The sequence below is a fragment of the Cyclopterus lumpus genome, chromosome 3 (genome assembly GCF_009769545.1).
Source record: "Cyclopterus lumpus isolate fCycLum1 chromosome 3, fCycLum1.pri, whole genome shotgun sequence".
Taxonomy (NCBI): Eukaryota; Metazoa; Chordata; class Actinopteri; order Perciformes; family Cyclopteridae; genus Cyclopterus; species Cyclopterus lumpus.
The window spans coordinates 15964107-15986116 of NC_046968.1; the positions used below are offsets into that span (position 1 = coordinate 15964107).

Consider the following 22010-nt stretch of genomic DNA (forward strand, 5'->3'; position numbering starts at 1 on the left):
TCTGATGTGGCTGCAATCAAACCTAAAGGGCTGTCAGCCATTCAGAGCTACTTCAACTAAAGTGAGGAAGGATGAGTGCAATCTGAAATCTACGTACCTCAACTTCTCCGACTGAATACATTTCTCCCGGGCTATAATTTAACCTTGATGCATGCAGGATATGAATTCATGAGCTCCTGGAGTTGTCATTACTCTCGTACCAGCCTGTAGCTGTACATCACCATTTCACAGTACATACAGTACATCCAAATGATGCAGACCAGTGGGCCAAGCAGTAATGAATGTCAAGGAGCTGATTACATGGTAATGTCTTATTGATCGGCTACTGTCCTGCACACATCATTGATTAAAGCAGCAGAGTGTGTGATCGCTACTTTAAGTAGGATCTCAGGAAATAATAAAGATGCTCTTTGTCAAATGTTAATTCTCCCTTAGGACAAGTTGTAAAAGTTGTGGGTGTGTGTGTGTGTGTGTGTGGGGGGGGGGGGATTTCATACTGTAATCTTAATTTTATTGATAAAAGAACTCAATGGGTATACCAAAAAATGTCAGATGGGAAATCCCAAGAACTTCATAAAAAGAATTTCCAGTAAATCCAAATATTGCCATAAGCAGGCTTTGCTCATTGATTTGCAATATTGCCTTTAATGGAACCAGAGATAGGCTACACGGTGGTGTGTAGTGGCTAGCACTGTCATCTCACAGCAAGAGGGATCTGGGTTCGATCCCCGATCCCGGGCGGTACTTCTGTGTCGAGTTTGCTTGTTCTCCCCGTGGCCCTGTGGGTTCTCTCCAAGTTCTCTGGCTTCCTCCCACAGTCCAAAGACATGCAGCTTTGGTTAATTGTCCGTATGTGTGAGTGTGAGTGGTTGTCTGTCTCTATATGAGCCCTTCGATAAACTGGTGACCTGTCCAGGATGAACCCTGCCTTCGCCCAATGTCAGCTGGGATCAGCTCCAGCCTCCCCTGAACAAGATAAGCAGTTTGGATAATGGAATGAAGCCAGAGATATTTAAGGGATATTTTAGTGTCAGTGTTAACCGTGTAGAGAAGGTCTCTCACATATGTGGTTGAAAGTATGTCTTTGTATGCAAAACCCCAACCAAAGAAAATTGCTATAAGTAGCTAATGCGGCATACAAATGACAAATGCTTGATATGAACCAATCAATGACATATTATTCAGTTATGTTGTCGTAATCATCTGTGCGACAATGCTTATATGCATGTGTGTTGGAAGCAGGCAAATCTGAAGCATCAGTCATCATTTTACAAAAACAATAAAAAGGACTCAAAGAGAAGAAATTGTGAATGTGAGTAAAATGGAGAGAATAACAGCGACAGTGATTAAATGAGTGGGAAAGAAGGAATAGATTAGTTCTGTCTGTCCTTCAAGAGTGTCTGAGAGAGAGAAAGATAGAGAGAAGGAGCTGCCAGCACTCCCTTCATCTTCCCCTCCTCCCCATCAAAGCTGCTCTGCTCTCATCTTGATCATACTCAGTCTGAACATCCCATGGTATCTCTTTTTTTTCTCTCTCTCTCTCTCTCTATTTCTGTTTCTCCCATCATTGTCAATCCATGAACACAAATGTAGTTTTTTTATTTTTTGACAGGCCAAGAAGAAAAATCCCTCTGCTTAGTTTCTACGCACAGTAATCTAATTTCTTCATGACTGCATGCTGTTGTCAGTCTCTCTTTGTAGATGTGGGTTTTATCCCAATGTGTTTGGTTTTTTCTCATATTTTACTCTGGATACGGGCCATGTTGACAAGAAAATGCAGCCTATCTAGTGAATATATTTACCACCAAAGCCATGGAAAAGTATTATTTCAGATTCAATGCATTTTTCAGATTAAATGACAAAATGTGACACACATAAGTATCTGATAAAAATATTTGATGCCACTATTGACAAATTGACGTTTTTTCTCAGTGCCTTCAAAACTGTTACAAATCAACAACCAAAAAAGGTTATTAGCCAATGTGATAGTTAATGATCAAGAGTTGTAAATAATTGCGGTCATTGTTAAATTAATCCAACATCGACTTACGTTTATTGCTCCCGATGGACAAGAGTCATCATTCTTTCGACTACTTAAATGTTATTGTAATTTTGGGGCATTTACTGAAACCACCAATGTTTTTCTTTATCTCTGCTGATTGGCGTATATGGAAACATACTGTAGTTATTCATGGGAAAGAGTAACTGTTCGCTGCTCTCGACCCAAATTGTATTCTCTCCAGTCGAGCAACCTGTCCTAAGGTTTCATCGGCTGGATTTTCATCATGTCTCACTGCACTTTACTTTGACATGCGCAATATAACCATTTTATTTTGATCACACAAGATATGGAGCTCTGGGAGTCACTGCTGGTACTTTAAGGGGAACGCTCATTGTCAGCAAGGGTCTTTGTCTCTTGTTCAGTAATTTTGAGACCTGACACCAAATCCTCGTAATTCTTTAGACTTTCTAACCCATTAGAATCTCTCTCATTTATCCACCTGCTGTCTATTTATCTGTGTTTGAAAAAAAAGAATGCATGAAGAAATATTAAATGTCCAATGACAAAAGGTAGAACCATCTGTACACTTGTCTTCATTGCAAAAACACAGTTTGTTGTTAAATCTTTCCGTCACACCGACCTTGCTCAGAGCTTATCACTTATCCACATATTCACGTTTGTCAAATGAAAACAATGAAGGTTTCTGCACACACTTGTTTGCTATTGGATCATATTCACAAGCTTTCAGCACTAAACCTTGATCTGAGTATGTTGACCAATGATGCAGGATTCTGTTGCTCCTTTATAAGCTAAATAAATAAATGTTTAACTATTTGTTCTAAACTTAAGTAATAAAGCTGTATTTTTATAGTGCTTTACAAAATAATTTGTACAGTGTTTCATTATTAAAACCATTAAGCACTAAGTGAGGCAGGCAGGCTTGTTACAGATACCAACAATATATGTAATGCAGGAATAAGATAAGCACGATCAGACTGAAAATGTTAAGGAATAAAAAAATGTATTTAAATGTGATGATCTTATTTATATATGAAGTAAACTATTTCAAATTGCAGGTGCAAAAACTGTAAATGCATGGTCTTCCTTAAGTTTCTACATGTACTTGGACACAACCCCAAACAATCCAGAAATGTTCTCAGGAACTTCATTGTGTTGCACTACTTGATAGGTAGTTTTATTTACTCCATATTTTTGGCTACACATTTATATAAATGTTTATTCTTTTAATCATACTATTGTCTCTCATTCATTTATGTCACTTAAGGTATACTGTATGCTTTGGAATTCTCATTGTTAGTTTAAATACTACATTTTCATGTATACACCCAGATTTGATGTTTTGGTCATGGAAATTTGGTTTAAAGTAATGGAAATCCATTGGTCCAAATGTGTATGAACCATGGGTCTCTCTCGTTCCATTTCATGGCATTTATTTGGCCACTGTACTTTTTATGCACCATAATACATAAATATGATGAACTGGGGTTCACATGAACTTAGCGGCAGATTTCAACTTGAACTCCAGATTTATTGTTAGCAACATGCAGGCACACCATAAGCGCAGCAATAAGCCCACCTTTGTTTTCGCATTCAGAATGTCACCAACTGTCACACAGCATCACTCTAATCTGACTGCATTTGCTCATATGACTAACTGTGTAACGGGTGAGATGTGAAAACAATGGCTATATTATGAAACACAATGAGGAGCACATTAACACTATTTAAAGTGGAGGCCCACACATAACATGAGACTCATCTTCATTAATTCTTTTCTACAGAGCATGCTAGGAGACTTCCCTACACATTTAACCCCTGTAGTCCAATAAGAGAAGTAAAAGGTGCCTCTATTTTAATAGATAATAGTGAATGATTAGATTGTCATCTTCAAGAGTGATGTTGGCAAATGGTTTAAGAGCGGTTATCAACTAGAAGTCAGTGTTTTGGGTAGATAATCTGGATTACTGAATTTATTCTGAGGTTTGTGCTGTTTATTTATTTTGTGCATAATATTCCATTTTATCCTGTGATGCTTATTTTTTTATTAGATGAATGTATTCATCCTGGTGTTTTTGTGACTATGTAGTTGAGGTTGGCAATGTCAGATGTGTTGAAGTCGGGCTCTAGTGAAAATGATTGAGAACATGCTGCTTAGATTCAGTTGACTATTCTACCCTTAACGGTTCATTTCCAGGGATGAATGAAAAATTTACATCTGCATTTTATATGATGTGGAAATTTAGATAATTCTTCAGCTGCTACAAACACTAGCTGCTGCTTCAAGAGCATTGCAGAATGGGTTTAGGAAAGATCTCTATGGATCAACTCTGTTATTTCAAGAACCTTCTCAGTAATCTTCCAGTATCGGCTCCTATTATACTTTTTAACTAAACCTGCATTCTGTCCTGTTTTAAATCTGTAGTCTTAAAGGAGCACAGTCATGTCTGTCCTTCACCTAATTTTAAATTGAAATAATGACAAAATCACATTTTCAGGAGGTGGACAGAGGGAAATTAAGTAACTGGAACTAATGTCTTTAATTCCAACAAGTGTGCTTTACAAATCTTTGTATTATACACAGTGATATCACATTTTTATTCCATTTTATTTGTGTGTGTGCTCGTCCATGCACACTTACAGTCATAAGAACACCATTTATCTGAAAAAGGAAATGCTTAGCTACTGCAAAAGAAAAAAGACAGTCTCTAAGTCAAAAGTCAACATTTACTGGGATGTCCATATAGATAGGACCAAACCTTTTAAGACCCAAGCTATTTTGTAGGTTTCTGCTCGAAATAACATAAAAAGGGTGGATCTCTGCAACCACAAAGGCTATTTGAATAATGTTGGAGTTATAATAAAGGCAAACCATGTGTGCTTTTGTTCAGATGTGTAAATATTATTATATTTGTTACTGGTTAAGAGTAAATAAAGATGGAAGACAGCAAAAGTTGAATTTCCAGGTTCGCCTAGAAACAAAAGCACTTTCAGGATGATTATCTCTTAGAAGGATGCGCAGAAACAGCAAAGCACATCGGAGATCATAGCACACTATGAGACCAGTCTCTCTGCAAAGTTTGACTTTGAAAAAGTAAAGCAGAACAAAGTTAGAGAGGTTTTAGTATAGATAAATTAGGCGAAATGGGCATTTGGGCAATTTGAATTTTCTCATGTACCAAACCATGTATTTCACTTTTATATTACTTATGGTGTTCAATACATCCAAATATAGCAGTCTTTGTTGATTAGAAGAATAAAAATTATTGAAAAAAATTACACAAAAAAAGCCAAAGATAAGCAACATTTGTGACTGTAAGCGCTAAAGTGATTCATGTTCCTGTGTTCTTTGGCTCATATCTCAGTGATGATTTGGTGCAGAAGGATTTAGAAAAGATATTTAGAATCTGTGTGGAGTCCTCTTGCTTTTTTTGCTATCTGGCTTTTTCTGATAGCACCAAGCTACGGGTTGCTAGTTCCGGAAATGTGCTGAGTGGGCTGACTCCTGACAAAATGATGATTATGATATTTTCATAATTCTTTCAGTTGGTGTTTGAGTTGTGTGTAAATGGCTTACTTATTATTGTAGCCCAAGTTCTCTTGTTTAATGTGATGTATAACATCAATATATTTGCTCATGTTTATTGTAAGGTTTTACACAGTCTAACTATAATGTGTAAATCAGCGCCCAATTGGGCAGCCATTGCTGCATGCAGTGTAGTTTTCCTGTCTCTCTCACTATCAAACAAAGTGTCCCAAAAAAAAAGTATTTCCTTGACAAACATTCAAAGATAAAATGGTGTTAAAGATGAATGCCGGTGTGGCTCTTCACCGCAATTGTTGCTATGTTTAAGGTGCAAAATACTCTGACTTATTCAGGTTTGGCCCATACTCAGTTTCTGTTGTAGTCTGTTGAATAGCATGACATAAACCTTGTCCATGTATATGTTACAGACATATTAATCGTATCGCGTTGAAACAACGTTATTATCAGTTATATCACATTTGTGGCATGTATACAGATTTCTTTTCATCTCTGGAGATGTGGTTACTTTCAGACGAGCTCAAATTCTGCCGTTATTGACATGACATGTATATTTGGTGTCAACTTATTTAAACGGTCCATTCTGATAACTACACAAAGAACTGTTGAAAATGCTGTGAATTGATTGGAAAATAAGTGCTGGAGAAAAGACCACAGCAGTGAATATTTATCACCAAAGATGTCACCACAATCGAGAAAACAAGAATCTCACATAAAATGTCACTTTGATGCATTGTCAGCTAGATTTAAATTGCATCTGTCAAGGCTCTGAGCCAATTGAACAAAATCTCTCGTAATTCATCACACACACACGCATACACACACACACACACACACACACCTTTGATGTTCTCCCATAGATTCAGCTGGAGTGAAACTGATGGATTTGAGTGCATGTTGTTGGAAATCTCTGGGCTGCTTTGTTCACACAAAAAGCAACTTGTCTTTGGCTCATGCACATACACACAGTCAGGCACACACAGTCACAGGCACGCTGAGGCTGAGATGATTTATAGCCAGCCATGTCTAATGGATTGCTTTGGCACTTGATAAATTATGAAAAGAAATTAATTAGCCTTTAGTGACCCTGCTGTCCATCTGCCCCTCTCTCGCTCCCATTCTCTCTCTCTCTCTGCCTGTAACCCAGTCACTTGGCAGCTCACTTTGAATGTAATTACAGTGAACATGTGTTGTGCTAACCTGTCACAGATTTAACTCCTCTAAATATATGAAAATACCGGTCAACTAAATGAATAAATAATATTTATTATTTAACATTCACGGGCTGCACGGTGGTGTAGTGGCTAGCACTGTCGCCTCACAGCAAGAGGGCCGCGGGTTCAATTCCCGGTCGGAGCGGTCCTTCTGTGTGGAGTTTGCATGTTCTCCCCGTGGCAGCGTGGGTTCTCTCCGGGCTCTCCGGCTTCCTCCCACAGTCCAAAGACATGCTGCAGGTTAATTGATCTCTAAATTGCCCATAGATGTGAATGTGAGAGTGAATGGTTGTATGTCCCTACATGTGCCCTCGATGGACTGGCGGCCTGTCCAGGGTGTCCCCTGCCTTCGCCCTATGTCAGCTGGGATAGGCTCCAGCGCCCCCGCGACCCTAATGAGGATAAGCGGTATTGAAAATGGATGGATGGATGGATGGATGGTTAAATAACAACAAACATGATGGATGTGATATCTACAGTTTAAATATGTATATTGTATTCTTTATTATTCACTCATGTTTAAGAGTAAAACGTAAAGTTAATTTGCTTTGCCATAGCTTCACTGTCCTGTTTTTATTTAAGTAATAGTGACCAACAATAACAAGTTGAATTTAGATATGAAGAAATATTTTATAAAAATATGCAGTCTAATGCATGAAATAACAACAGACAGAACAAGGCCAATACAATTTAAAAGATTAACGTTTTTTTAAGATAGAACAATTGCTAATCACCCTGCCCACCGCAGTGCCCCAAACACTCTGACACAATATACAATGACGAAGGTGAATCCGTGAACGCCAATGCAAGAAAAACAAACAGAGAAAGAGCAGAAGCTTATTTTCCCCTCGGTGAATAGCAGTTATTTTCTTCTTCTCTTCTGGCTGACTTCACTTGGAGAGCAGAGGACCCGGGAGTTCTGGTTTTCTGGTCCTCTGCCTTTCTGTGTGTCCTTCAGTGGTACAGGATAAAGGCTTTCTGTAAAGGGACAATTCACTAGAAATACCCTTTTACTGTCCAAAAATGCAAAAGAATGAAAACACAAAATTAGCTAATACAATAAAAATCCATTTAAAATAGGATACCAGAGGGAAGTCTTTAAATTAGATTTAAAACTGTGTTTTTTATTTTTGGCAAGTGTGAAGCTCAGACATGAGCACTGAATTATTTTGTGGTTTCCTGCCTCCTGAGCTCTGAAAACCAGCTGGTATGAGACAGAAAAGAGACCATGAGAACAACACTGGAGGAGACGTGATTACATTTCACTCCAAAATAAGTCTACACTTTAGATCTGGAGATCTGTGTGTAATTTTGAATGTAGAGAAGTATTTGGTTTAGTCCCCTACTGTTTATCCTGACATACAAAAAAAAGCATCTCTTCTTTGAGATGAGCAGCATGACGACAACCAGGAGAATCACCGCCTCCCTGAGTGACATATAAACAGATGGAAAGGACTTTAGGTTTGTTCCCAATATATTATCTAGACATAGGCTGTCACTCGTATGTGAATATATGGTAATAAGTCACTCTAAAATGTGGCAGAGATCTCTTGGTGCAAATTCCGTACATTTAAATGCACCATTTTTGCTTATTCTAAAGTGTCTAAAAAAACTGTATGTTAACAATGGAGCCAAAGACTCAAAGTATTTGAAAGGCTCGCTTAGTGACTAACTCATTGAGAAATATTAATCGAACTGTAGTTCCCCTCAGCTCTATGGAGCGTTTAGTGTCTTTCAGCTTATTGTTTAGATTTTCTGGCCCACAGCTTTGCTGTCTTGGTTCCTGGTTCCTACCACGCTCACCAGCTGTTTTCAGCAAACAAGCTCAAAAGTTGCACTGTACAATACCTGCTCAGCAACACACAGACGCAGTTAGCAACTAGCTGATGAAACTAATGCATAATTTAGCAGCTCAAGAGCTAAATATTTCCTTCAGGATTTGGTAGAGACCAAAAGGTAGCTAAATCGAGTGAATGTTAGACTGACACCCATCAGGTGAACAGAAACATGTCTGCAAATAAATGATAATGATAAATGATAATGGTTCCATAACTGCTGGATGTGCTAGTAACAACTTCACTATATCAACTTAAAAGGCGATAATATATCAATGTTGAGTTCTTGTGTTCACTGCCCTCAAGTGGCCAAAAGGTCGGCTGTTGCAGGTTTAAGATTGTATAAATAACTGGATGCATTCACCGTGACGTCACCCATTGGTTTGAGGACTCCCGTTTTGTTTTAAACGCTAAAGAAGACTTTTTTTTTAGGCAGTCAGGATGGTTACAATAAACTTTTATGAACTGAAAACACACTAACTTGTTCATCATACTTACTCTCATTATATCTGGATCTGTGTCTGAGCCTTGTCCTCTGACTACTGGGGTCCCTCAGGGTTCAGTCCTTGGTCCTCTTCTCTTCTCTCTGTACACCAACTCTCTTGGCTCTGTCATTCGCTCGCATGGCTTCACCTACCACAGCTATGCTGACGACACCCAACTGATCCTCTCGTTTCCCGAATCTGAAACACGGGTAGCAGCACGAATCTCTGCCTGTCTGACCGACATCTCTCAGTGGATGTCCGCACACCACCTTAAAATTAACCCGGACAAGACTGAACTTCTCCTCCTTCCAGGAAAATGCTCTCCCACCCACAACCTAACTATTAACTTCAACAACTCAGTGCTGGTTCCGACTCTGACTGCCAGGAACCTCGGAGTGACGCTCAACAGTCAACTCTCCCTGACTGCCAACATTGCCGCAATAACACGCTCCTGTAGGTACATGCTGTACAACATCAGGAGAATACGACCCCTTCTCACTCAGAAGGCGGCACAGGTTCTGGTCCAGGCTCTGGTCATCTCACGGCTGGACTATTGCAACTCCCTCCTGGCAGGTCTACCTGCTAATGCCATTCGACCTCTACAGCTCATCCAGAATGCAGCTGCTCGACTGGTCTTCAACCGACCGAAATTTACCCACACTACTCCGCTCCTCCGCGACCTTCACTGGTTACCGGTGGCCGCCCGCATCCGCTTCAAAACATTGGTACTTGCGTACCGTGCTGCGAACAGATCGGGTCCAGTCTACATCCAGGACATGGTCAAACCGTACACCCCAGCTCGTTCACTTCGCTCGGCTTCTGCCAATCTGCTTGTAGCTCCTTCACTTCGAGCTAAACACTCAACAAAATCACGACTGTTTGCTGTGCTGGCTCCCCATTGGTGGAACGAGCTTCCGAATGACATCAGGACAGCAGAAAGTCTTTACATCTTCCGGCGCAAACTAAAAACACATCTTTTTCGACTATACCTTGAATAGGTAGCACTTAAATGCCGTAGTAGCACTTAAATGTCCCTTACCGATAGCACTTTAGTAGCACTTAAATGGCACTTACGGATAGTACTTTGTAGTTTAACTTTATTGAAGAAATTGTACTTGCTTGATTCTTGTTGTTCTGAGTTTGGACTCACGGTTTAATGCACTTATTGTAAGTCGCTTTGGATAAAAGCGTCAGCTAAATGACATGTAATGTAATGTAATGTAATGTAATTATATGAATAACTTCTGTCATATGTATTGAATGTGTTATAACTCTGTTATGTTGACATCTGTTGTACTTCTGTCCATCCGAGGAGAGGGATCCTTCTCTGTTGCTCTCCTGTCAAAGAAGTTGTTAGACAAAAACCCGGACAACTCCCAGACCGGACAACACCGTGGTAGCGACCTGTCAATCACAAGATTGCTCTAAAGCCCACTTGTCATCTATTTTACTTTAAATTGGACCATAAATTACTAAAGTAACATCATACTGTATTGAAGAATACTTGAAACTAGACCATAAACTCATGTTTACAGTGTTTATGGAGGTAATACATTAAGTGAGAAGGTTGCTGCCTGAGTTTAAGTAAATGTTGATGTACTTATTGAATAATCTTAAATGCAATAACAGTATGCAGAAATCTTCATTTGAATCATATATTTGCTTGTTTTTAACAATGCACATAGTGACTTATCTTGCAAGTCAGGCTCTTGAATTTAATTGAAGTGCACGACTAAATGAAAGAGGAATGGAAAGAGTGAGGTCAGTTCAAACAAAGAGAAAGTACGAAATGAAAGAATGGCAAAGACGGATTGAGGGGGTGAGTCAGTCAGAAAGACAAAGAGAGACAGAGGGTGGGAGGAAACATGGAGGGATTATTAGGGTCTCTGTGTGCGGATTAGGGAGGAATGCTGAGGTCTGACACACCAGAATGTGATCTCGCTCTGGCTTAGTGTCACTTTTCTGTCCTCCACTTCCTCTGGTCTGTTATGCACGTACACTCTAGCTTCCAGCCCAGTTCTCTTTTGTTACATCACTCACCTGCCTCACTGCTTGCCTCACCTCACCAAGCGCACACATGAGATGAGATGTTCAGTGGGTGGCACAGTTGGCACACAAGACAATTTCTATGGATTTTCTATCTTGGATGCTGCAGCAAAACAAATCCAATATATTTTTCTAGCTGGCTGGAGACCATGAACACTGCATTCTTTCCAGATGAAGTGATTGTACCGTACAAATCTGTTGAGGCTCACGTACATTTACACACTGATACACCAAAGAAGCTTACTGTTTGTTAAGTGAAATGTGTTATCCCCCCCAGTAAAAGCGCATGGTGTATTTTTGACAAATACTTTACTAAACACCTCCCTCGTCTCTTTCTCCACCTGCAGATCTGAGTTTGACCTGGACTATGACAGCTACCACGAGGACTACAATGACAGGTAATGTCAGAAAGCCACGCATGACAGCTCACACACCTTATTGCTTGTCTGCGTGTCACAGGAGGCTGAAGGAAGAGGCTAAAGTGGATTTTCATCCTTTGCTGTCTCCAATAGTCTCCGCTCCCCGTCACTGTCTGCCACACAGCCGTCCGTCATCCTGTCTTTGCTTACAATGTTGCCTGTTACTACTCTACAGCCAGGAGCTCACTCGTTACACACAGACACGCAAGTGCAGACTTTCTGGAAAGACACCCACCTTGTGGATTTGTGATTTGTAATCCCGTTCGAGCATCGTAATTCTAGCTGAATCTCAAATGTCTCTGTGTTTAACAAACTTAGTCATATCATTTGCTAAAGCTGCATCCATGTTCGAGGCAACAGTTGTTGCCTTGAATTTTGAAGGCAATGCATTCAGAGTTTATAGCAGCACATAGCTCTAAATCACATAGTGCATAGTAGATGTGGCACGATATACCAATATTGACAGTGAAATATTGAATCATTATTAAAAACACACGTATGATGGTACAGTTATGGTGACGGACTCACTCCACCTCCTTACATTTGTAATTCACTTGCCAAAAAATAAACCAAACTAACACTAAACAAAGTTGGCAATAAATTTAATTGCATTTTTTACTATATATATTATTGCATTGCTAAAATGTTATTATTGTGAATAATTTGGGTTACAATCGTTGTGCTGTGGGAATCTGATATTGTGACAGCTTACATAATATATTGACATAGTGCTTACTAGTATTTTCCATCAATACTTCAAAATATTATTAAAATATTGCAAAATGTTCAAGTTGTTACCATGTCATTACATTACATTACATGTCATTTAGCTGATGCTTTTATCCAAAGCGACTTACAATAAGTGCATTAAACCATGAGTCCAAACTCAGAACAACAAGAATCAAGCAAGTACAATTTCTTCAATAACGTTAAACTACAGAGTACTATCCGTACGTGCCATTTAAGTGCTACTAAAGTGCTAAACTACAAAGTGCTATCGGTAAGGGACATTTAAGTGCTACTAGAGTGCTACTAGAGTGCTACTACGGCTCTACCCTCCCTATTCAAGGTATAGTCGAAAAAGATGTGTTTTTAGTTTGCGACGGAAGATGTAGAGACTTTCTGCTGTCCTGATGTCAATGGGGAGCTCGTTCCACCAATGAGGAGCCAGCACAGAAAACAGTCTTGATTTTGTTGAGTGTTTAGCTCGAAGTGAAGGAGCTACAAGCCGATTGGCAGAAGCCGAGGGAAGTGAACGGGCTGGGGTGTACGGTTTGACCATGTCCTGGATGTAGACCGGACCCGATCTGTTCGCAGCACGGTACGCAAGTACCAATGTTTTGAAGCGGATGCGGGCGGCCACCGGTAACACTACTCCGCGGAGGAGCGGAGTAGTGTGGGTAAATTTCGGGAGGTTGAAGACCAGTCGAGCAGCTGCATTCTGGATGAGCTGTAGAGGTCGAATGGCATTAGCAGGTAGACCTGCCAGGAGGGAGTTGCAATAGTCTAGCCGTGAGATGACCAGAGCCTGGACCAGGACCTGTGCCGCCTTCTGAGTGAGAAGGGGTCGTATTCTCCTGATGTTGTACAGCATGTACCTACAGGAGCGTGTTATCGTGGTAATGTTGGCAGTCAGGAAGAGTTGACTGTCGAGCATCACTCCGAGGTTCCTGGCAGTCGGAGTCGGAGCCAGCACTGAGTTGTTGAAGTTAATAGTTAGGTTGTGGGTGGGAGAGCCTTTTCCTGGAAGGAGGAGAAGTTCAGTCTTGTCCGGGTTAATTTTCAGGTGGTGTGCGGACATCCACTGAGAGATGTCAGTCAGACAGGCAGAGATTCGTGCTGCTACCTGTGTTTCAGATTGGGGAAACGAGAGGATCAGTTGGGTGTCGTCAGCATAGCTGTGGTAGGTTCAGTTTATTTCAATTCAGTTTATTTTGTACAGCCCAATATCACAAATTACAAATTTGCCTCAGAGGGCTTTACAATCTGTACACATACAGCATCCCTGTCCCAGGACCTCACATCGAATCAGGAAAAACTCCCCAAAAATAACCTTTCACAGGGAAAAAAGGGAAGAAACCTTCAGGAGAGCAACAGAGGAGGATCCCTCTTCTCGGTTGGACAGATGCAATAGATGTCATGTGTACAGAATGAACAGCATTACAAAGTTACATAAACACATTACATGAATATGACAATGTATGAATGGACCTCCAATCCATGAAACAGAAGGAGGTAGAGAGGAGGGGGGGCGGGGCGCATCAGCAGGGCCAACGCGGGAGGCCGGCTCACCAGGCATCAGACACCTCCAGGTCCAATGGACCCTATGAGATGTGAAGTCACAACGACTCCGGGGAGGAAGCAGAGTTAATAAGGTGCAATGGAGAGATGTAAATTCATCCATAAGGAGAGAGAGAAGAGGAGATAGGTGCTCAGTGTATCCTAAAACCTAGGTGAAGCCATGCGAGCGAATGACAGAGCTGAGAGAGTTGGTGTACAGAGAGAAGAGAAGAGGACCAAGGACTGAGCCCTGAGGGACCCCAGTAGTCAGAGGACAAGGCTCAGACACAGATCCTCTCCAAGTTACCCAGTAAGAGCGGTCGGTGAGGTAGGATGAGAAGAGTGAGAGCGCGGTGCCTGAGATACCCAGGTCCTGGAGGGAGGAAATAAGGATCTGGTGGTTCACTGTGTCAAAGGCAGCGGAAAGGTCTAGAAGGATAAGGACAGAGGAGAGAGAGGCTGCTCTAGCAGTGTGAAGCTGCTCAGAGACAGCAAGGAGGGCAGTCTCTGTTGAGTGGCCTGCCTTGAATCCATACTGGTGGGGGTCTAGAAGGTTGTTACTGTGGAGAAAGGAGGAGACTTGGTTAAAGATAGCTCGCTCTAGAGTTTTGGAAAGGAAGGGGAGGAGAGAGACAAGTCTGTAGTTATTGACTTCAGATGGGTCGAGAGTGGGTTTCTTCAGGAGAGGGTTGACTCTTGCCTCCTTCAGAGAGTTAGGGAAACAGCCGGTTGAGAGGGAGGTGTTAATAAGATAGGTGAGAAAGGGAAGAAGGTCAGGAGCAATGTGAGACGGGATGGGGTCAAGGGGGCAGGTGGTTGGGCGGGCAGAGGTAACCAAGGTCACTTTGTGAAGGAAAAACTGCTTTTATTTCCTGGTGTCTACACTTTAAACAAAATTGAGGGCATAAGAAAGAACTAGTCTGGAACCAAAGTAACATCAAATCTTTGCTGAAAGACTAAGAAAGCTAAACTCCTTCACTTTTGATTCACTATATTTCAACAACAACTATTGAGACAAAAATATAATTGACAATCCATGCCAAACATAAACAGGTCACTTAAGATTCAGTTAAAGTAAATGTGCAGTTCCTACCAGCTGCTAAAACAGATTGACAACAACCATCCATTAGGGTTACACAATGCCCTTCAATAAAAACACCAAAGCTGAGTATATGGTTTGGGACGAGTCATGAACTCAGTTAGTTTGCAGTGTGCGTTTACCTTTTTTTTGTTACTGCAGTAGTAAGTGCAGTAGTTAGGTCGATGAGGTAGTCAGTTCAACTGAGCTCCACTCGGAGTAACTCTGTATTATTGGTCCTCCACTGAAATTGTGCAGGGACCTTCCTACACCCTCAGGCCTCAGTCGTAAACACTCCACTCAGCACATCTGAATAAAAGCAGGCAGTCACACACAAACACACACACACACAGAATACACACCTCATTCCAGGGCCTTTCTCGCACATATCAATGCTCTGTTGCTCCGAGTATTATCATCTTTTCTTTGTTTTTTGCATTTGTTTTGCCTTGCTCTGCATTTTGCTGTCTATGCTCAGGGGGAACACTCATCACTGATTTTCAATTTGTTTTTAAAAGAGTGCATGATTATTCCCCATGCTGTTGAGTATAGCACTACTGACAGCTGTGTGTGGAAGCGTGTGTGCACACATGTGTATTTCTCTGGGTGTGAGTGCGTGGGGACTGTGTGTGTGTGTGTGTGTGTGTGTGTGTGTGTGTGTGTGTGTGTGTGTTTGTGTGTGTGTGTGTGTGTGTGTATGTGTGTGTGTGTGTTTTCTTTCTGTGTTTGTTTGTTTGTTTTGTAGAACATTATTATGTGGGAAAGGGAGAAATAACCTTTTTTTGCCCGCTGTCCTCTTGTGCGAACACGATAGAAAAGTGTCTTTCAACACACAGATAACAGCTCCAGCTGACAAAGCTGCTTTCCTTGTGGGGTCTAATCCATAGAGACAAACACCTCTCTCTCTCACACACTCACACACTTTTCTGTAATCTTCACTCGTCTACACTCTCTCATTGTCTGAGCTTTCATTCTCTGAGATGACACTTCAAAGCTGGTGTAACAACACATTGTCTATCTGCTCCTGCAAACTGCTTTAAAGGACTTTAAACTCCCATAAGTCTTTGGTCTCTGTGTCTCTCAGCACAGACAATGCTCAAAGCCACTAATCTCACACACTTATGGTGGCCTAATACACTTCATCCATATGTGACATTGTGCAAGTAGAGAGGTTTCGGAGAATATAACAGGTCAAAGAGAAAAATAGAGAAAACTTTTCAGGGCCAACTAACTGGCTATCAGCTCAATCAGTAATGTACATTACCGTCCGACTCCCAGTCCTCGGAGCTGACAGCTTGCCTTCCTGTTGTCGGCTGGCATCAAACAGCAGGAGAGCTGTTCACTCTCATGGCTTTGCAGAAACCATTTAGGCTGCGCTCAGACTGTCCTTGATCCAGATACACACAGATTGAGACAAGATTGAGTAGATCAGAATGATCCAGGTTTTGGTACCTGCAGGTCTAAAAAAGCACTCAGTTCAGATCTATCAGGAAAAAATGTGGTACGGGTTCTCCGGCTTCCTCCCCCAGTCCAAAGACATATAGGTTAATGGGACTCTAAATAGCCTGTAGGTGTGAATGTGAGCGTGAGTGGTTGTCTGTCTCTATATGTGCCGTGCGATAGACTGGCGATAGACAGCCTTCGCCCAATGTCAGCTGGGATCGGCTTCAGCGTCATTTCATTCTGTGGTATTAGTTTAGTATGGTCTTTAGTTTGGTGAACACAGTAAAAACCCTGGCTATCTGTTCTTTGGGCCAAATCTCCCTCATTGCTACAATTAATCATATATAGATTTGATTGGCCTTCCCACGTTTTCCTGCAGTTTGCTCATTCCTGATCGGTTGGCTGGTTTTAAGCCTGCAGCAGTGTTTCACCTGGTTGTTGTGTGCATGAGTGTTAAGATCAAATCACTTTCTGCTTCAGTCACAACATCACCTCTATTTCTAATGAAACATACACAAGCACACATGCACAAACAACACATAGTGTGGTTTCTGTAAGCATTATAGAGTCTGACTGTGATACTCCCCATGTCACCAGCACTACTATCCCGGCAGCGAGCTATTGATCGGCCATGACAGAAGCAATTACATTCAGTGACAGTCAGAGACATGGAGCTGTCCACAGGGAGGAGGCAAGAAACAGAGACATAAACAGAGACAGAAAGTAAAAGACAAAATAATATAGAATATACATATTCATATGTATCTATGAGGTGCTTGAACAGATGCTTTTCACAAGTGTCACATATTTCCTTTCATATCCTCTTTTTCCAGCTTGTATCCCCCTCTTGTTTGATCTTTGGCTAGGCTTGAATTATTTCAACATGAGTGCCAATACAATACCTGTTCAGTTTTGATAAACATTTGAAGGGAACATAAACAGGTTTTTCTAAAATACTCTTTCCTTTTCATTTAAGTAGAGCCAAAGTTCCCATATTTAAGTGATGCCTAAACACAAGCAGCCATGTCTAAGTAAAGTCTAAAATTGGCAACATTTTGCCCTTTCATGCTTGTGAGCAGGCTCTCTTTCTTCCTGATTTTAGACAAACACTTGGATTGCATACAATCACCTTCCCACTAATTTAACAAAATGGCTGCATGCACATAGTTAAAGACGAGTTGTTTTTAAATTGTATCTACTGAACTTAAGGGTGTATGACTACCAGCGTGTGCCGGCATCCCTGTCTCCTCTGCCACTGGGACCCAGTCTGGCCAAGCGATCCCGTTCCTCCTCCTACTCCTCTGGGAACAGACGCAGTCGAGACAGAACCCACTCCAAAAGCTCCAGAGCCCACTCCACTAATTCATCCACAGCCAAGTGTGAGTAATATGAATGGCCTCAAGTCAAGGGGAATGCCTTTTTACATGAAAGATTAAATGATGAATATAAACCTCATTACAAACCTTTTGCCTCTCATCCTTTCAGTAAAACACCATCACAGACAAAATATTCTGTGTGTAGTTTACTGAAGTCACAACACATAATTTCCGAGTATTGAAGTTGTAACCCTTTTTTCTGTGATGCTTCTTGGAAGAGAGAAACGATGAAGTGGAGAAAATTAGCTGTATTCAAAACCAGGGCTGCTTGACTCCTCAATGCTAACATGCACTTTTTAAATATAAGATACCCAAAGTGGTTTACTTTGCATGCACTTTTCTTCGTTCGTTGTCACGTTTTAGTAGTTCATTAGCAGTAATTTTAAGGAATATGCTTATTTGCTTTTTTTGCAGAGAGTTAGATGAGGCGGTTGATACCTGTCTGGTATGCATCTTCTCATATAACTCTCTGCAAGAAAGCAAATACGTGCTTTTCCCAATATGTCTAACTAATCCCTAAAGATATTTTCAGGTTGTGTAATCATTTCCTCATCCTTTATATTCTTACTGTCTTCATCCCTGCAGTGGGATTGGAGGAGTTGCAGGTGATTAAAAAGGAGCTGACTCTGATAAAGACACAGATCGATGGACTGCTCGACAGTCTTGACAAAATGGACACACAGAGGAATGACCACAAAGGTGAGACATTCATTCACAAAGACAGTGGAGGCGGGGAGGTGGACTCTGGCAATATGCCACCTTCAGGTTTCTGCTTGATTAGCTCCACCAGTCACAACCCCAATCGAATTGATTCAGGATCAGTGTCCCAGGGGAAACTGGGGGATGGGAATGTACTGCACCACCAGAGCCACTACTTTATCTACCAGTCAACGATTCTTTTATTAAAAGTTGAAGCAAGGCCGATTTCTACTGGAGTGCGGGTGTCTGGATTTATGGATGTGAGCAAATTATGGAACATGCTGAACAAACAGTGTGGTTGAAGGACCTGACTGATAAAGCTTCCGAAAACAGACACATTTCAAGGACTGAGAACAACAGCAAATCAGTAAGGAAGGAAGAGCTGCTGCTGCCCTCATGTGGGCGTTTGAACACAAGACTGCTACTGCGTCTGCCAACAACAGCTAGGGCTCTGAGAAGGAACCGGACAAGTCGTTATTATCCTTCCTTAAGAAATTGGTTCGACTGGAATCTTAATTGACACACAGTTTAAACCAACTCTTATTTGGTGTGTTGCACTTTCCTTTAGTAGCTGCCACACTCATATGTCCTTGTTAAAAAACAACCTTTAACCTTTAATCTAGAACCGGACACGCAGCAGAATCCATGGAAAGCGGGATGTAGGTAACTGGATAGTTTTACGAGTAGTTCAATGCCATTCATCTCCAGAGAGACATCATTTAACATTGTCAACATACATTTTTCAGATTTTTTCAGATCACTTTTGCTAGACTTCTGTATTTTTAGGTTGTGTGGATCATTTATTGTAACAACTAACCAGATTATCATGACTCCAATGTTTCGTATGAGCTCAGTTTTTGGACCTAAATGTAGATATTAGTTATATACAATTTAGAATATCATATTATATATTTTCGAAAAAATCACAACACCATTTGCACCAACAAATACTTTTATTTTTGACACCAAGTACATTTGGCTGATACTACTTTTGTATTTTTACATTTTTGTATTTTGTGGGACAGAGTAATTGTTACGGCATTTTTACTTTTATTTGAGTTTCAACTCATTAATAATAACACTGATATATTATCTGTTTCCAATAACAATCTTGTTTCATTTTGTCAGATACAAGAGTCTCTATGTTGAGACATGAAGGAGTAAGTCGGATTGCTTCACAAAAATCAAGAATTACGTTGACTCTCGAAGAGTCCTGAATTATAAAGATTTACAGTGGAAGCAATTTTTTTATACTGGCAGATTTTTTTACTTGTTTTAAGGAAAACACACTGAATTTCAGGCAAAGGGACTTTGCAGTGCATGAAAATCAGCTATTTTAACAAGATCAAAAATAGCAAAGTGATTATCTGTTGTTGTTGTTGTTGTTGTTGTTGTTGTTGTACAAAAAGAAAGGAAACAACAGGGAATGAAGGAACGGTCACGAGAAAGACAAAGGAAGGTTATCTCGAATATGCTTGTGTGTGTCTTTGTGTGTGTGGGTGATGAGGTGAGGTGGATGATCTTGTCATTACTACAAAATCTGTACTCGACACAGTCATAATTCAATTATGTCAACAACTTGAGGAAACCCAGTGACAGACTTCGGCTGTCTAAGAAGCAGGGGCAAAACAAGTGGCATTTAAGAGGGCACTTTATCATGTTTTATCTACTATAGGGGCATTTAAGAGGGCACTTTATCATGTTTTATCTACAATAGGGGCATTTAAGAGGACACTTTATCATTAGGACACTTTATCATGTTTTATCTACTATAGGGGCATTTAAGAGGACACTTTATCATGTTTCATCTACTATAGGGGCATTTTGAGAGGTATTATGTTTTATCTACAACAGGGGCATTAAAGAAGTTATTTTGAACATGGTGGCATACAAGGGAGTCCACCCCTGCCTGCAAGTCACAATCAGGCTGAATATACAAATAAACTGTGTATGAAAAAGAAAATGAGTCTTGGCTACTGCAACTGTAAGAGCACACCTTCAGCACCGTGTGTATGCATGTGTTTTTTCTACCTTCTTTTACTGACTTTGGGTGATAGATAGCTCTATTCTTTATATTCATTTATCTCAGGCTCTCCCTTGCCTCTCACTCTGCTGTCTCTCGCTTCCTTCTCGCTATCTCCTCATCTGTCCTTCATCCTGTCACTCCAACTCTTGTTTTCTGCTTGTCATCAAGTACAACGTCAGTGGGATGTGCACAGACATTTTTGTCTTTGAAACACAGAAAATTTGTTTTTTCTTCTCTAAAGGAAACAGGACCTAAGCTCCTCACCTTAACTCCATGCGTGCATCTGTTTGTTGATGTGCTGTAGGGTCTCCCCTGAGAGAGGACAGTCCAGCTGGCTCACTGTACGCTATGTCTGCAAGCAGCCCCGAGCACTCCCTCTCCTCCCTCTCTCCACCCAGCTCCCGCCATCGAATCCACAGAGGGAAACCTGACCCGAGGGAGCCCAATGATGACCACCACACGGTAAATGCACCTGAAGTCTGTGTCCACTTGTTCTGGAATGACTGAAAAGTGTAACAGCCAGGGCCATCCCTTTTGATTGTGTTGTCCTTACAACTAGTTGATGCTAGTTTCTGGTATTACTGAGATTCATGACAAAGGTTTAAATGGTGCCACCATTTTTGTTGATTTGTCTGAAGCAGCATGTCTATCAGGGGCCCTTTTTTAGATGGACAAAATAATAATTTAGGACAATAAGACACAGGAAAACTCACTATTGCCCAGAAATCCAAAACGTAAATAATAATAAAAGGGCTGAGTGGATTGTTCTTCCAGTGGTGTGTTGTCATTTCATTTCACTTGAGTGATTGTGAGCTTGCAGTTCAGCGAAATGTCTCTTTGTTTTGTCTCTCACTGTCCCGTCTTTGTCTGTCTGTCTGTTACAGATGAGCAACCACAGCTCTGACCCAGAGGAGGAAATATGAGGATGGAACATGAGAAGACGTAGAAGACATGGATTAAGTGCCAAACATGGAGGAAGAGAACAAAACACTTTGATCAGATAACACACAACATTTATGTCATTATATCACAACAGCCTGGTTTATGTGATCATACAACACTACAACACTGATACAGGTGACTTATACAAATCAAGTACATGCACATCTGATTAAAAATGATTTGGTAGGTTGGCCTGAGAGAGTGAGAGTGTACTTATAAAGGACAACTGGAAGAAATTTAACTTTGTATTATCCCGTCTAAGCAAACGCTAATATTCCAGTATTAATCCAAATGAGACAACAGGATTTCTGATTTAAAACCTTGTGTAAGTAGCTTACCAATTTATCTTGTCCACATTTCTAACTTTCTTCTGAAACAGGCAGCACATGCCAGCATCAGGCTATACATATAGTAATAATTTTAGATTAATAACTTGTGTTCAGAGGTGCTGCAGTGTTTCTGTCGTTTCACCAGTTTTTCACAAGAAAATGAATTGGAATGTAGATAAATTATAGAACCAGGAATATTAATGAAGCGTGGCAGTTATAAACCACGTCAACAGCGTACTTCAATATTATAATTTTCTGATTAGTGTGTGCATGT

At 40.8% G+C, this 22010-nt stretch overlaps 1 protein-coding gene across 1 annotated transcript in view; it reads left to right on the forward strand.

The window, feature by feature from the left end:
• si:dkey-234i14.2 (heterogeneous nuclear ribonucleoprotein C) overlaps positions 1-21388 on the forward strand; it is a 43627-nt gene extending 22239 nt beyond the window's left edge. The window contains exons 3-7 of the mRNA XM_034529639.1: positions 11492-11542; positions 17574-17743; positions 18326-18439; positions 20770-20927; positions 21350-21388. Coding sequence (XP_034385530.1) covers positions 11492-11542; positions 17574-17743; positions 18326-18439; positions 20770-20927; positions 21350-21388 — 532 coding nt within the window. The remainder of the gene's footprint in view (positions 1-11491; positions 11543-17573; positions 17744-18325; positions 18440-20769; positions 20928-21349) is intronic.
• Positions 21389-22010: the final 622 nt, after the last annotated feature.